This window comes from Triticum dicoccoides, chromosome 4B, assembly GCF_002162155.2.
Source record: "Triticum dicoccoides isolate Atlit2015 ecotype Zavitan chromosome 4B, WEW_v2.0, whole genome shotgun sequence".
Classification (NCBI taxonomy): Eukaryota; Viridiplantae; Streptophyta; class Magnoliopsida; order Poales; family Poaceae; genus Triticum; species Triticum dicoccoides.
The window spans coordinates 395824824-395837347 of NC_041387.1; the positions used below are offsets into that span (position 1 = coordinate 395824824).

At 49.3% G+C, this 12524-nt stretch overlaps 1 protein-coding gene across 1 annotated transcript in view; it reads right to left on the reverse strand.

The window, feature by feature from the left end:
* LOC119292690 (protein transport protein Sec61 subunit alpha-like) overlaps nucleotides 1–1436 on the reverse strand; it is a 6292-nt gene extending 4856 nt beyond the window's left edge. The window contains exons 1-2 of the mRNA XM_037571434.1: nucleotides 470–1436; nucleotides 34–255 (exon numbers count right to left, since the gene is read on the reverse strand). Coding sequence (XP_037427331.1) covers nucleotides 34–255; nucleotides 470–807 — 560 coding nt within the window. The 5' untranslated portion in view covers nucleotides 808–1436. The remainder of the gene's footprint in view (nucleotides 1–33; nucleotides 256–469) is intronic.
* Nucleotides 1437–12524: the final 11088 nt, after the last annotated feature.

Sequence of the window (12524 nt, forward strand, 5' to 3'; positions counted from 1 at the left end):
GAATGGAGCATAGTTGTAGGATTTCGGTCTTACCAAATGTCGGTGGCACTGAACAAGGGGATACTCGAAAGAAACCCATATCCCTTTTTAAGGAGATCATCAAGATAAATGACGATGACACTTCCAAAGAAATGCTGAAGCACGATCAGAATTGACTGCCCTAAGGTCAGTTTGCCCAAGATAGGTGAGATTAGCACCCTGCAGACTGAGAAATCAGCGGCAAAAATTATCCCAACCAACTTCTGCACCCGACTCCTGAGAATAATTGATATAATCATTAGACTTATATATGGAGAAAAGATGAGGAAAAAAAACTGAATACTACATCTGGTCATAAAAGCATCAACAGGACCCCCAAAATAGAACTTTGAAGATTAAAGTCTACTGTATTATGCTTACACAAATTGTCAAATTGTCAGTTTTTGAATTTTGACTGAATGGAGAAGAGACTTATATTAGCAGTACTTACAGGAGCATCCGGTCCTCAGGATTGTTTGCTCTAAGAACCTTACACCACAGAAGGAAATGAAGCACCGCCTCAGACAGAACGAGGGGCATGATCCCAGCAGACATGACGGAGTTGCAGTCGGGCATGTCAACCCAGTACTGAGAGTCAGCAACCGATGGAGAACGGACTCCATATCCATACACAGGCAGTTGGCTGCCGACAAGGTAGATGAGGAGGGAAACGGCCGTGTAAGCCACCTTCTGGCAGCGAGGGACCATGCTGCTAGGCCTCTGGACCTCCGGTAAGATCCCCACCACTTGCAGGGCCAGATTGGGCAGCTCCAGCCAGCGATCTGCCATTGAATTTGTGATGAAGTGCAGCTAGATTACAATTGTTAGTACCTGTGGCATGCAGAGAAGTGAAGCAACACAAACGTTTGTTTGTGTGTGTTAGCAACACAAACGTTAACTTGCACACTGAAATCAAAGAGTAACAATACTATATTACTCTGAAACAGTTCGGAAAGAAGTAGATAGGTGCCCTCGAAGAAAGTCTTTCTTCACTAGAGAAGAAATTAAATCCACCTTGTACTCTAAACCAATTCCGAGACAGGCAGACAGCCGCCCTGGCTAATGCCAACCGAGAGACCCGCCACCACCCCCATCCCCCTGCTAAAAAAAAGAAACTCCCCGTCTCCATCCCGATTGGGAAGAAATCCCCCCATCTTCGCACCCTCCCAAGTCCACGGGCAAGGGATCAAACCCATCCCCACCACATCCAGCCTAAATTTCAACTACGAAAAGGACGATTAGAGGATTGGGGGAGGAGAGCTCAGCTATCACCTTCCGTCGAAGCTGGACGGGGAGGGCCAAGCCAAGCCAACCCAAGGCGGTAGGGTTCTTGCCGCAGTTGCGCTGGCCGCACGAGACCGAGCCGCTGCTAAGCCTTAGCCGCTGTGGTGCTGCCTATGTGGCGACGGGCGGCGAGAGGAGAGAATGCTCCCAGAAAATATTAGACGTTGGATGAAAGATGGATGGATGCACATGATCTGGGCGACTGGTAGATTTTATTTTGGGTCTTTTACATCTGTGTCCCTAACTCGAACCACCTAATCAGATATACCCCTAATTCAAAAGCCTGCTCAAAAATGCCGCTCCGCCGTTATGTGCACTTATATAAATGCTCTTCCGCTCCGTTACCGTCCGGTCAAAGGCCTTTGACCGTCAACATGACGTTTTCTGAACATTTCTACCCCTCCCTCCATGTGACACTTACGTGTGGGACACACTCAAACAAAAAAAAAAGAAAAGGCTCTATCTCTCCTCTCTCTGCCTGTCTCACCTACATGTAGGACCCACCCAAAAAAAATCTTTCCTGTCTCTCCCTCAACTCCGGCGGGAGCGCACGCAACTAGCAGTAGCCTCGCCGGGGTGAGGTGCTGCACGGCTCCGGCCCCTTATGACCTCCTCGATCCGGTCCACGCCCCCCCTCCCCCGCGCACCCTCTTTTCTCTCTGCCACACGACAAAGACGTGGTCCGCGGGAATCATGGTCGTCCGCCCAGGTGTTGTTCGTCATGCAGGCGGCCAACGGGAACCCCACGACCCGTAGCCTTGTCCAAGGGATCCGCCTGTTCATCCTCGACTTCCACACCGAATTAATTGAAGTAAAACGCCTCAAATCAGTGTGGTTGATGTCGTCTTCTCCCCCTCCGGTGATGCTTTGCCGCGCCTCGATCTCCTCTGCTACGCGTCCCTATGCTCTATCTTGGTTGCCTCGTCGAGATCTGGTGCTTACAGACCCTGTGGACCCCTCGCTGCGGAGCCCTTCATTCCCGAGCCACCGTGTCAGCGTCACCTCGCTCCGCCGTCCGCCGTGGACGACGAGGTCGTCGCTCTGGTGAATCCCAAGCCTCCTGGATCATGCCTTCATCAAATAAGTGAGCCACTTATGTGTTTGCTCACGTTCTTTAGTCCCCCCCCCTCTGTAGCTTGCCCGTGCCTAGCGCCTTCCGCCGTTGCCACGGGACCTTGTCGCCGGCGAGCTTCCCGGCTGCTCTACAAACTCATAGTGCCCTTGCGGACCAGCCCGTGACCCCGCCTTGCTCCAGGACCGTTCACAGCTCGCCCTAGCGTGCTCCCGCGCAGTCCCGAGCCAACCCCGGAGCGCCTGTGCTCGTCGGAGTTCAAGCTCCGTCGTGTAGATGGGAGGTGACATGTGGGTGATATGTGGGCCCCATGTGAAATTGATATTTTTTATTTTCGGTCCCACGTGTAAGTGAGACGACAGAGAGAGCTTTTTCTTTTTATTTTTCTTTGAGTGGGTCCCACGCGTAAGGGACACATGGAGGGAGGGGTACAAATGTCCAAAAAACGTCCCGTTGACGGTCAAATGCCTTTGACCGGATGGTAACGGAGCGGAAGGGCATTTCTATAAGTGCACATAACGGCGGAGGGGCATTTTTGAGCGGGCTTTTGAATTAGGGGTATATCTGATTAGGTGATTCGAGTTAGGGACAGAAATGCAAATGGCCCTTTTTTTAGTACAGTAAAACCGAGACACTCGATCCCTCAAAAAAGAAAAAAACGAGACACTCGAGGACGGGGCGTCGACCCATTGGCTGGGCAGCTGGGGTAGCTGCCAGCCCACCCGGGTTCGAGCCTCGGCTCTAACAAGCGGTGCTCTTCGAGTTTTTTTTCAACCCTCTCAGAGCATCTGCAACCGAATGCCACAAACCCGCCTCAAAAGCCCGGGATGATGGCACCTGGAGATTAAATATCTGCCGTGAAGTGATCGGTAGCACAGTAATATGGTGATTTTGATAGCAGTGGTAACAGTAGGAGCGGCAATAGTAACTTAGCAAAAGCAATATGTGGAAAATTCGTAGGCATTGGACCGGGTGAATTCGTTGGATGATATTCATCATATAACAGTCATAACCTAGGGTGATACAAAACTAGTTCTAGTTCATAAATATACGTGCTTATGAAATAAACTTGCATGACATCTTTTATCCTACCCTTCCGTGGCAACGGAGTCCATAAGGTAACTAAGGGATATCAAGGCCTCCTTTTAATAGAGAACCGGAACAAAGCATTCACTCATAGTGAATACATGAATTCCTAAGGCCTGACCCAATTCATTAGGTTATGGGAGGCTTTGTTAGAAGTACAGTTGACCCAGGAGGTGGAGGATAGACCGATCTGGGCATGGAGCACCACTGGAATTTACACGACGGCATCGGCTTATAAGATGATGTGCGAAGGGGGATCAGGTTCCAGTCGGCAGCAGCAATATGGAAGTGATGGACGCCGCTAGGGTGCAAATCTTCATGTGGCTCGCCATACTGCATAGGCTCTGGACGTCTGACCGGCGCGTGCGTCACGGGTTGCAAGATGTGATATCGCCATGCTATCTTTGCGACCAGGAAGAGGACACAATAGAACACATCCTGATGCAATGTGTGTTCGCCAGGCAGGTTTGGCACCTTTGTTTCGTGGAGACGGAGACTAATTTGTCGTTCATGCCTACGGGACAAGAATCGCTCCAGGACTGGTGGAACTCGGCTCAGAAGCAGGTCACAAAAGCACACCGCAAGGACTTTGATGCTATGGTGATGCTCGTGTGTTGGTGCATTTGGAAGCAAAGGAATGGGAGAGTGTTCGGAAGAAATGATAATTGTAATGAGCGAGGCACGTTTCAGTCCATCATGAGAGAGCGACACCTTTGGGCGATTGCAAGAAGGGGTGGAGTCCAACCGAGTCGTGAGTAGTCAGCTAGGTGGTGTGGAGTAGGGGTGGGTAGGCTCGCCGTGTGTGAGGCCTGCATTTGTAAAATAACTCTTGTAATTATCTCTCTTCCGTCTATAAAGCTAAGGTACGCCTTTGGCGTACTCTCCAAAAAAGAATACATGAACTCCTCAAACTACGATCATCACCGGAAAGTATCCCAATCACTGTCACCCTAGGGTTTACAGATCATAACGCGTAATAGGTAAATATGACTTGCAAGATTGGATTTAGAACATCGATATAATGGTGAAAAGATAAACGGTTCAGATCTGGAATCATGACACTCGTACCCTAGTGACAAGCATTAAGCATGGCAAAGTCATAACAACATCAATCTCAGAATATAGTGGATACTAGGGATCAAGCCCTAACAAAACTAACTCGATTACATGATGAATCTCATCCAACTCCTCATCGACCAGCGAGCCTACAAAGGAATTACTCACTCCCGATGGGGAGCATCATAGAATTGGTGATGAACAAGGATTGGTGATGATGAAAACCGAAGATTCCCCTCTTCGGAGCCACAAACGGGCTCTAGAGCTGGCCTCCCGATGAAGAACAGGAGGTGGCGGCAGCTCCATATCGTGAAACATGATGAAACTTTTTTCCTCATTTTTCTTCAAAAATAGGATTTTATAGCATCAGAATTAGGGTCTACGGGGCCACGAGATGGGGACAACCCACTAGGGCGCCAGAGGGGGGGCACCCTGGTGTCTTGTACCCAGTCAGGGGCCCCTCCGGTGGGTCTTGGCTCTAGTATTTTTCTTTTATTGTAAAATAATTCTCCAAAAAGTATCGTTCCATTCCAAGAACTTTTATTTCTGCACAAAACCAACGTCGTGGTAGTTCTGCTGAAAACAACGTCAGTCCGAAATAGTTTCATTCAAATCATGCAAATTAGAATCCAAAACAGGATCAAAAGCGTTAGGAAAAGTAGATATGACGGAGACGTATCAGAAACCCGGCGGTCCGAAGCTCGTCTCCTTCGTTGGACCGATGTCGCCGTGTGGCGCCGCTCCGGCGGGCCGCGTAGTGCCTAACCCGGCTATTTAAGCCGACCACCGACACCGGAACCCTACCCTTCCACATTCCTCCTCCCGTCCGCCACCACCACCACTTTCCACTCCTAATCCACCGCCACTAGTAGCCATGCGCCCACGATGTCGGGTGAGGAGCTACCCATTTCTAATGCCGGAGCATCGGCTGCAGCTCCTTGAGCAGATCCAGGCAAGGCACGAAGCTCGAATCGCCGCGGGGCTACCTCCGGATGTAGTGGATCCGGAGAAGTTGGAGGAGGAGGAAGGATAAGGAGGAGGAGGAGGATGTGGAGGATGCTGGGGACGCGGATCTGTAGGCGGAGCAGCAGGCCATCCTCGATTCCCACCACTTTGAGTCGGATGCGGTGACCAGACGTCGTCGTCTGAAGGAGATGGAGGCGGAGCATGCCGCAAAGGAGGAGGAGATGCTCTCCTACATGGATGTGGTCGAGGAGGAGGAGGAGGAGCCAGAGCCCTCCTACATGCCCGTCCACCCGACGCCCGGCACCGACGTCGTGGACATATCCGACGACGAAGATTAGCTAGGATAGTACATAGTATGTAGTACGTAGGATTTCTGTTGCATGCTTTGTATGGATCTAGGATTGAAATATGAGAGATTCGGATACAGAGTAGCAAATTTGAAGCGTGACTGGTCACTAGTCACGTTCGCGGGCATTTGAGGGATGAGACTTGCCATGTCCGGTTGTAGATGCTCTCATGCACTAAGCAATTTTGGTCCTCAGATCTCATGTCCCAGTCATTCCTGATTGTTGGATGGTTGTGCGGCTACTCTGGTGGAAAAATCGGAGCCTGTGGTGCATTGGGCCTTTGTCCCGCAGTAAGCCTAGTTACCCCGACCGGTCAGGTCAAAGGAAAGAAGAAAAAAATGTTTGCTTGCTTCTTGACCTTTCCTCTCTCTCATGAGTCACCACCTAGGCGAACTGCTACCGCCGCCCACTCTTCTCTCCTCGTCCCCGCGCCGCATCCCCTCTCATCTCCTTGGAGGTACTAATTTGACCACATTGGTGATGACACGGAGGATGGGTCGGAGGTGCGGTGGTCGGACAAACTTATCTCTCTTTCCTCCATTGCACAGGAAGGGTTGTGTCAGGACCCATTACCTGAAGCCATCTCCTTCCCTGAAGCTCTTTCTGAAGATTACTAAAAAATTGGACGGTTTTACTATTCACCCACAACTCACAGGTACCTATTCACTACGGCTGTTGACTGGGTACCGTACGTCATAGATCCAAGGGATCACAAGCATCTACTGTTTATCTCCTTTCTCCCTAGTCTAGTGTTGCTGGATATATAAGATTGTGTAAGCCGAATGGCAGGAGTATCTTATCTCTTGTATTAGGGTTGAACCATAGTCGCTGCCATGTTCTGGCTGACATAAGCTTTCCTTGTAATTCCTAAATTCTAGTAAATCATCCCTCTGAGAGTAGTAAATCCCTGTGATATGTTGAGCTTCCTCTGTTCCTTTATGTTTCGTCTATGAACGTCTCTTGGTTCCTGATAACCCACAAGTATAGGGGATCAATTATATCCTTTCTCGATAAGTTTTAGCCTTTCTCGATAAGTAAGAGTGTCGAACCCAACGAGGAGCTAAAGGTAGAATTGATATTCCCTTCAAGTTCTATCGACCACCGATACAACTCTACGCACACTTAACGCTCGCTTTACGTAGAACAAGAATAAAACTAGAAGTACTTTGTAGATGTAAACGGATAGGTTTGCAAGATAATAAAGAACGTGAACATAAAAGTTAGGGGCTGTTTTAATAAAAGTACAATTAGCTTAGTTTAGCGAGTGTGGAAAAGTGGTGGTAGGATTTGCGGAATTGTCCATAAGCAATTGGCTAAGCTACTAGACCGATAGAAAGTTTTTATTTGGGAGAGGTCACTACTAGCATGTCATCCCTTACTTGGAATTCTATGCACTTATGATTGGAACTATTAGAAAGCATATGTAACTACCAATTAAGGTAAAACCCAATCATAGCATTAAGATATATTGGGCCCCCTTCAATCCGGTATGAATCAATTTGTATGGTAGGAAGAAGCTTTTGTCACTCTTGCCCTCCAATGCATAGTCCTATCTGTTGGGGAATGTAGTATTTCAAAAAAATTCCTACGATCACGCATGATCTATCTACGAGAAGCATAACAACGAGCGGGGAGAGTGTGTCCATGTACCCTTGTAGACCAAAAGCGGAAGCGTTTAGTAACGTTGTTGATGTAGTCGAATGTCTTTGCGATCCAACTGATCCAAGTACCGAATGTACGACACCTCCGCGATCAGCAAACGTTCAGCTCGATGACGTCCCTCGAACTCTTGATCCAGTTGAGGTCGAGAGAGAGTTCCGTCAGCACGATGGCATGGTGACAGTGACGATGAAGTTACCAGCACAGGGCTTCGCCTAAGCACTCCGACGATATGACCGAGGTGTGTAACTGTGGATGGGGGCACCACACATGGTTAAGATAAACTTGTGTGCTCTAGGGTGCCCCCTGCCCCCGTATATAAAGGAGGGGAGGGGAGGCCGGCTGACCCTCCTAGGGCGCGCCAGGAGAGGGGAATCCTACTAGGACTCCAAGTCCTAGTAGGTTCCCACCTAAGGAAGAGGGGGAAGAAGGAAGGAAGAGGGGGAAGGGAAGGAAAGGGGTGTGTCGGTGTCAAAACCGGCGGATCTCGGGTAGGGGGCCCCGAACTGTGCGTCTAAGGCTAATGGTAACAGGAGGCGGGGGACACAATGTTTACCCAGGTTCGGGCCCTCTCAATGGAGGTAATACCCTACTTCCTAATTGATTGATCTTGATGATATGAGTATTACAAGAGTTAATCTACCACGAGATCGTAGAGGCTAAACCCTAGAAGCTAGCCTATGGTTAGGATTGTTTTTGTCCTACGGACTAAACCCTCTGGTTTATATAGACACCGGAGGGGCCTAGTGTTACACAAAGTCAGTTACAGAGAAAGGAATCTTCATATCCGAATCACCAAGCTTGCCTTCCACGCAAAGGAGAGTCCCATCCGGACACGGGATGAAGTCTTCTATCTTGTATCTTCATAGCCCAACTGTTCGGCATATACATATAGTCCGACTGTCCGAGGACACCTTAATCCCGGACTCCCTCAATAGCCCCTGAACCAGGCTTCAATGATGATGAGTCCGGCGCGCAGATTGTCTTCAACATTGCAAGGCGGGTTCCTTCTCCGATTACTACAAAGTAGATCTTGAACATAAGAATGCTTTTACAATACGACATTACGTCATCGTCCAACCATTATTTTGAATCGTTTTTTCGGCCTGCTGCTCCATGCTTCGCGAGACGGTTTTATTGGCACGTCTTGTCGAAGTGGAGATCGTGTCCCCTTATTGCGGGATTGTCATCAACATGGGTGTAGGTAACCCAACCGTCCCGTTGGTGTGATTCCTTGGGAATAGGCATGTTTTAAGGCCACGTAGGAGACGTTTGATATTCGTCATCTTTATAAGGATGCCGAGACCTGCCTTTCCCCTCTACGCTACTCCCTCCTCCTCTCACCTCGAGTTCCAACACCCAAGGCTTAACCAGTCGCTTCGAACCTCAGTCCATGTCCGAATCCAGCTTTCAAGGCCGGTGGACGGCTTCCTCTGTCATCGAGGAGGATATCACGAAGCTCAGGGAGGCGAGGTACTTGACCGCGAAAATCCTTCACAGGCTTCTTGCACCAGGGCAGGTTATCCCTACTCCTAGGCCTAATGAGAGGGTCGTATTTATCCCTCACTTCCTTCGGGGGCTAGGTTTGTCCCTCAATCCCTTCGTTCGAGGGCTCATGTTTTACTACGGACTAGATTTCCATGATCTAGCTCCGGACTCACTCCTTCACATCTCATCATTTATTATCGTATGTGAGGCTTTCCTCCGTATCTCTCCACACTTCGGCTTGTGGCTCAAGACCGTCGATGTAAGGCCGAGGATAATAGACGGGAGACACACAGAGTGCGGAGGTGCTCTGATAAGCAAATCGGCCGATGTCGTCTGGACAAAGGGTTCCTTCACCGCAACTTCCGGCCTATGGCAACGGGAGTGGTTTTATATCATGGAGCCTCACGGTACCAAGTGGGTGGCTTCACCCGCCTTCCGATCCGGCCCTCTGCCACAGCTTGCATCGTGGATCACCAAGGGGCTGGACTGGGGATTGCTAGATGAAGTTCAAATACTGCAAAGCCGCATTCGAGACCTTATTAAGAAGGACATTGACCTTGTCAAGGTAATTCAAGTTATGCTAGTTCGTCGGGTTCTGCCATGCCAGCGCCGACCTCTCCGTATGTGGGAATTCAATCCAGAAGGACCGCGAACCATTCAGCGCTTCTTCGGCACAACGCTCGAAGGGATGTATGAATTAGTCTTCGAGTCATGAAGAAGGTGTTCAGACACCACAGAGGACGCAGGCCTCGACTGCAACCATCTGGATTCCCTGGAAAGTACCCAATTTCCGAACACGTTTATAGTTTAAGTTTCTCATAACAAAACTGAGAAGACCATACTCTGCCAGGACTGGGTAAAGAAGGCGGAGAGGATCGGATGTTCTGCCCCTCTTCCCGAAAACTCAGCGGACCCAGTGTTAACCAGGATGCTGGCTCCGGCATCCTATCAAGTTCCGTTGAGGGAAGAAAAGGAGAGGAGTGAAGAGGCCCAAAGCAGCCTTCATACCGGAGGTGCGTCACGCACCGTATCCGAGGAAATCGGAACTCCCGTGTCGGAGGGTGAACGGGGAGGGGAATCTAACATTCCCTCCCCCCACGGGAAGAAAAGAACCGCTCCCGAAGAACTGAAGGCAGAGGCTTCCAAGCGAGGGAAGAAATCCCTATCAGGGGGCCCGAATTCAGGAGGCGATATTGCCACACAGTGCCCACAAGGGGGCCAGCCTTTAGCCGAACCGTAAGTGAACAAAGGTGTTTAATAAGCATACCCCGTTCTTTTCCCGTTTGTAAGAGTAATATTTTGAAATGTATGTTTTGCAGTTCGGCCTATAGCCTCCCTCAACAATCTTCGTCCTCGGGGGATCTTCTTTCGGATATGATGGAGAGTGAAACGCCGCCTCATACTTCCCCGCCCCATAAGGCGGACGACCCCGAGGTGTCGTCCCGGAGGATCTCTCCCGACCCGCAAAGGAGCGCCAGGCCGAAAGATGACTCTTCGGCTGCCCGAGGTCCAGGGTGTTCGGCTCCTGGAGAGACCAACAACAAAAGTCCCGTACCATCCGATATACAGCCGGACATATGGACGGGTCTTCTGCGGCAAGCACCTATCTCAGAGGAACATCGTACCTTAATGGGTACGGCGATTGAGAGAATTTCGTCCGCAAAAAGCGGATTGAATGAAGCCTTTATGAGCCTGCTAAGAGGCTTTGAGGTACGTAATGTAGCCTCTTGTTTTGTACTGTAAATGCAATGTGCACTGTGTATAGATAGATCAGAGGATCAAAAGATAAATATGCTCAAGTAATAATTTTGCTAATTTGTACATAGGTGGCTGCAGCCCTGGCCACTGCCCTGGCTGCCCAATTTGCCGAACTGAAGCGACAACTTGATGTGGCGGATGATGACATCACGCTCGTGAACAAGCGGCTTGATGAGGCGCAAGGTATGTCTTCTGGGCGGTCAATGAGTATAAATAGGAGCATGATGCTGGAATTTATAGTATGCTTGACTGTAGATGGTGTTGCTGCTGTGGAGACCCTTTGGGCTGAGCTTGCCCGGGCCAAGGAGCAAGCCAAGATAAGCAACGCGGCTACCAAGAAGGCAGTTGGTGAATTAAAAGCTGAACAGGCTGCTCATCGCCTGAGTGAGGAGAAAATATCCAACATGGCGCTTGAGCTAAGGGATGCTGCTAGCCAATATGCACTTCTCGAGAAAGAGACCAAAGAAAAAGCGGCTGACCTTGAGAAGGCCTTACAAGCGGCAAAAGAAACCCGGTCAGAGGCCAGAGCGGCACGGGAGGAGATCCGGCAAGCTGGGAAGATCATGGCTGGGGAGCCCTTTTTATTACAAACTAAGTTCGGTGATCCGAAGTATGCCCTGCTTGATCAAATATGGAGTTCTCCGGATGCATATTTGGACTTGTCGAAGAGTACTTCTGATGCGACATAGTTTTTCCAGGCCCAAGAAGGCCATGAAGCGAAACGGCTTTTCTGGTCGCAGTTTAGCATGCCAAGGCGTCCACTGCTGTTGAATGAGCAGATGGCCGAATGGGCCGACCTCCACATGATATCCGGACTTGCCATGAAGGCTGTCGTGGACCGGCTATGGCCTGGGGGACCAACTGCAAATAGTTATTTTGGTTTAGTGCAGCAACTTGTTTGTGCGATGTCGCATATCGACGCTGTCAAGCGGTCAACTTGCAAGAAGGTGCACGGATGTCCCTTGACCGTGTGAAGACGTACTGGGCGAAGATGAAGGCCACCGATATTGCAACAGGGGGTCCTGCAACGTCTTGAGCTTGCGTTGGTTTTCCTTGAAGAGGAAAGGGTGATGCAGCAAAGTAGCATAAGTATTTCCCTCAGTTTTTGGGAACCAAGGTATCAATCCAGTAGAAGGCTCCTCAAAAGTTCCACGCACCTACACAAACAAACAAGAACCTTGCAACCAACGCAATAAAGGGGTTGTCAATCCCTTCACGGCCACTTGCGAAAGTGAGGTCTGATAGAGATAATATGATAAGATAAATATTTTTGGTATTTTTATGATATAGATTGGAAAAGTAAAGATACAAATAAAAGTAGATGGAAAACTTATATGATAAAAGATAGACCCGAGGGCCATAGGTTTCACTAGTGGCTTCTCTCAAGATAGCATAAGTATTACGGTGGGTGAACAAATTACTGTCGAGCAATTGATAGAAAAGCGAATAATTATGAGATTATCTAGGCATGATCATGTATATAGGCATCACGTCCGTGACAAGTAGACCAACTCCTGCCTGCATCTACTACTATTACTCCACACATCGACCAACTCCTTCCTGCATCTAGAGTATTAAGTTCATGAAGAACAGAGTAACACATTAAGAAAGATGACATGATGTAGAGGGATAAACTCATGCAATATGATATAAACCCCGTCTTTTTATCCTCGATGGCAACAATACAATACGTGCCTTGCTGCCCCTGCTGTCACTGGGAAAGGACATCGCAAGATTGAACCCAAAGCTAAGCACTTCTCCCATTGCAAGAAAGATCAATCTAGTAGGCC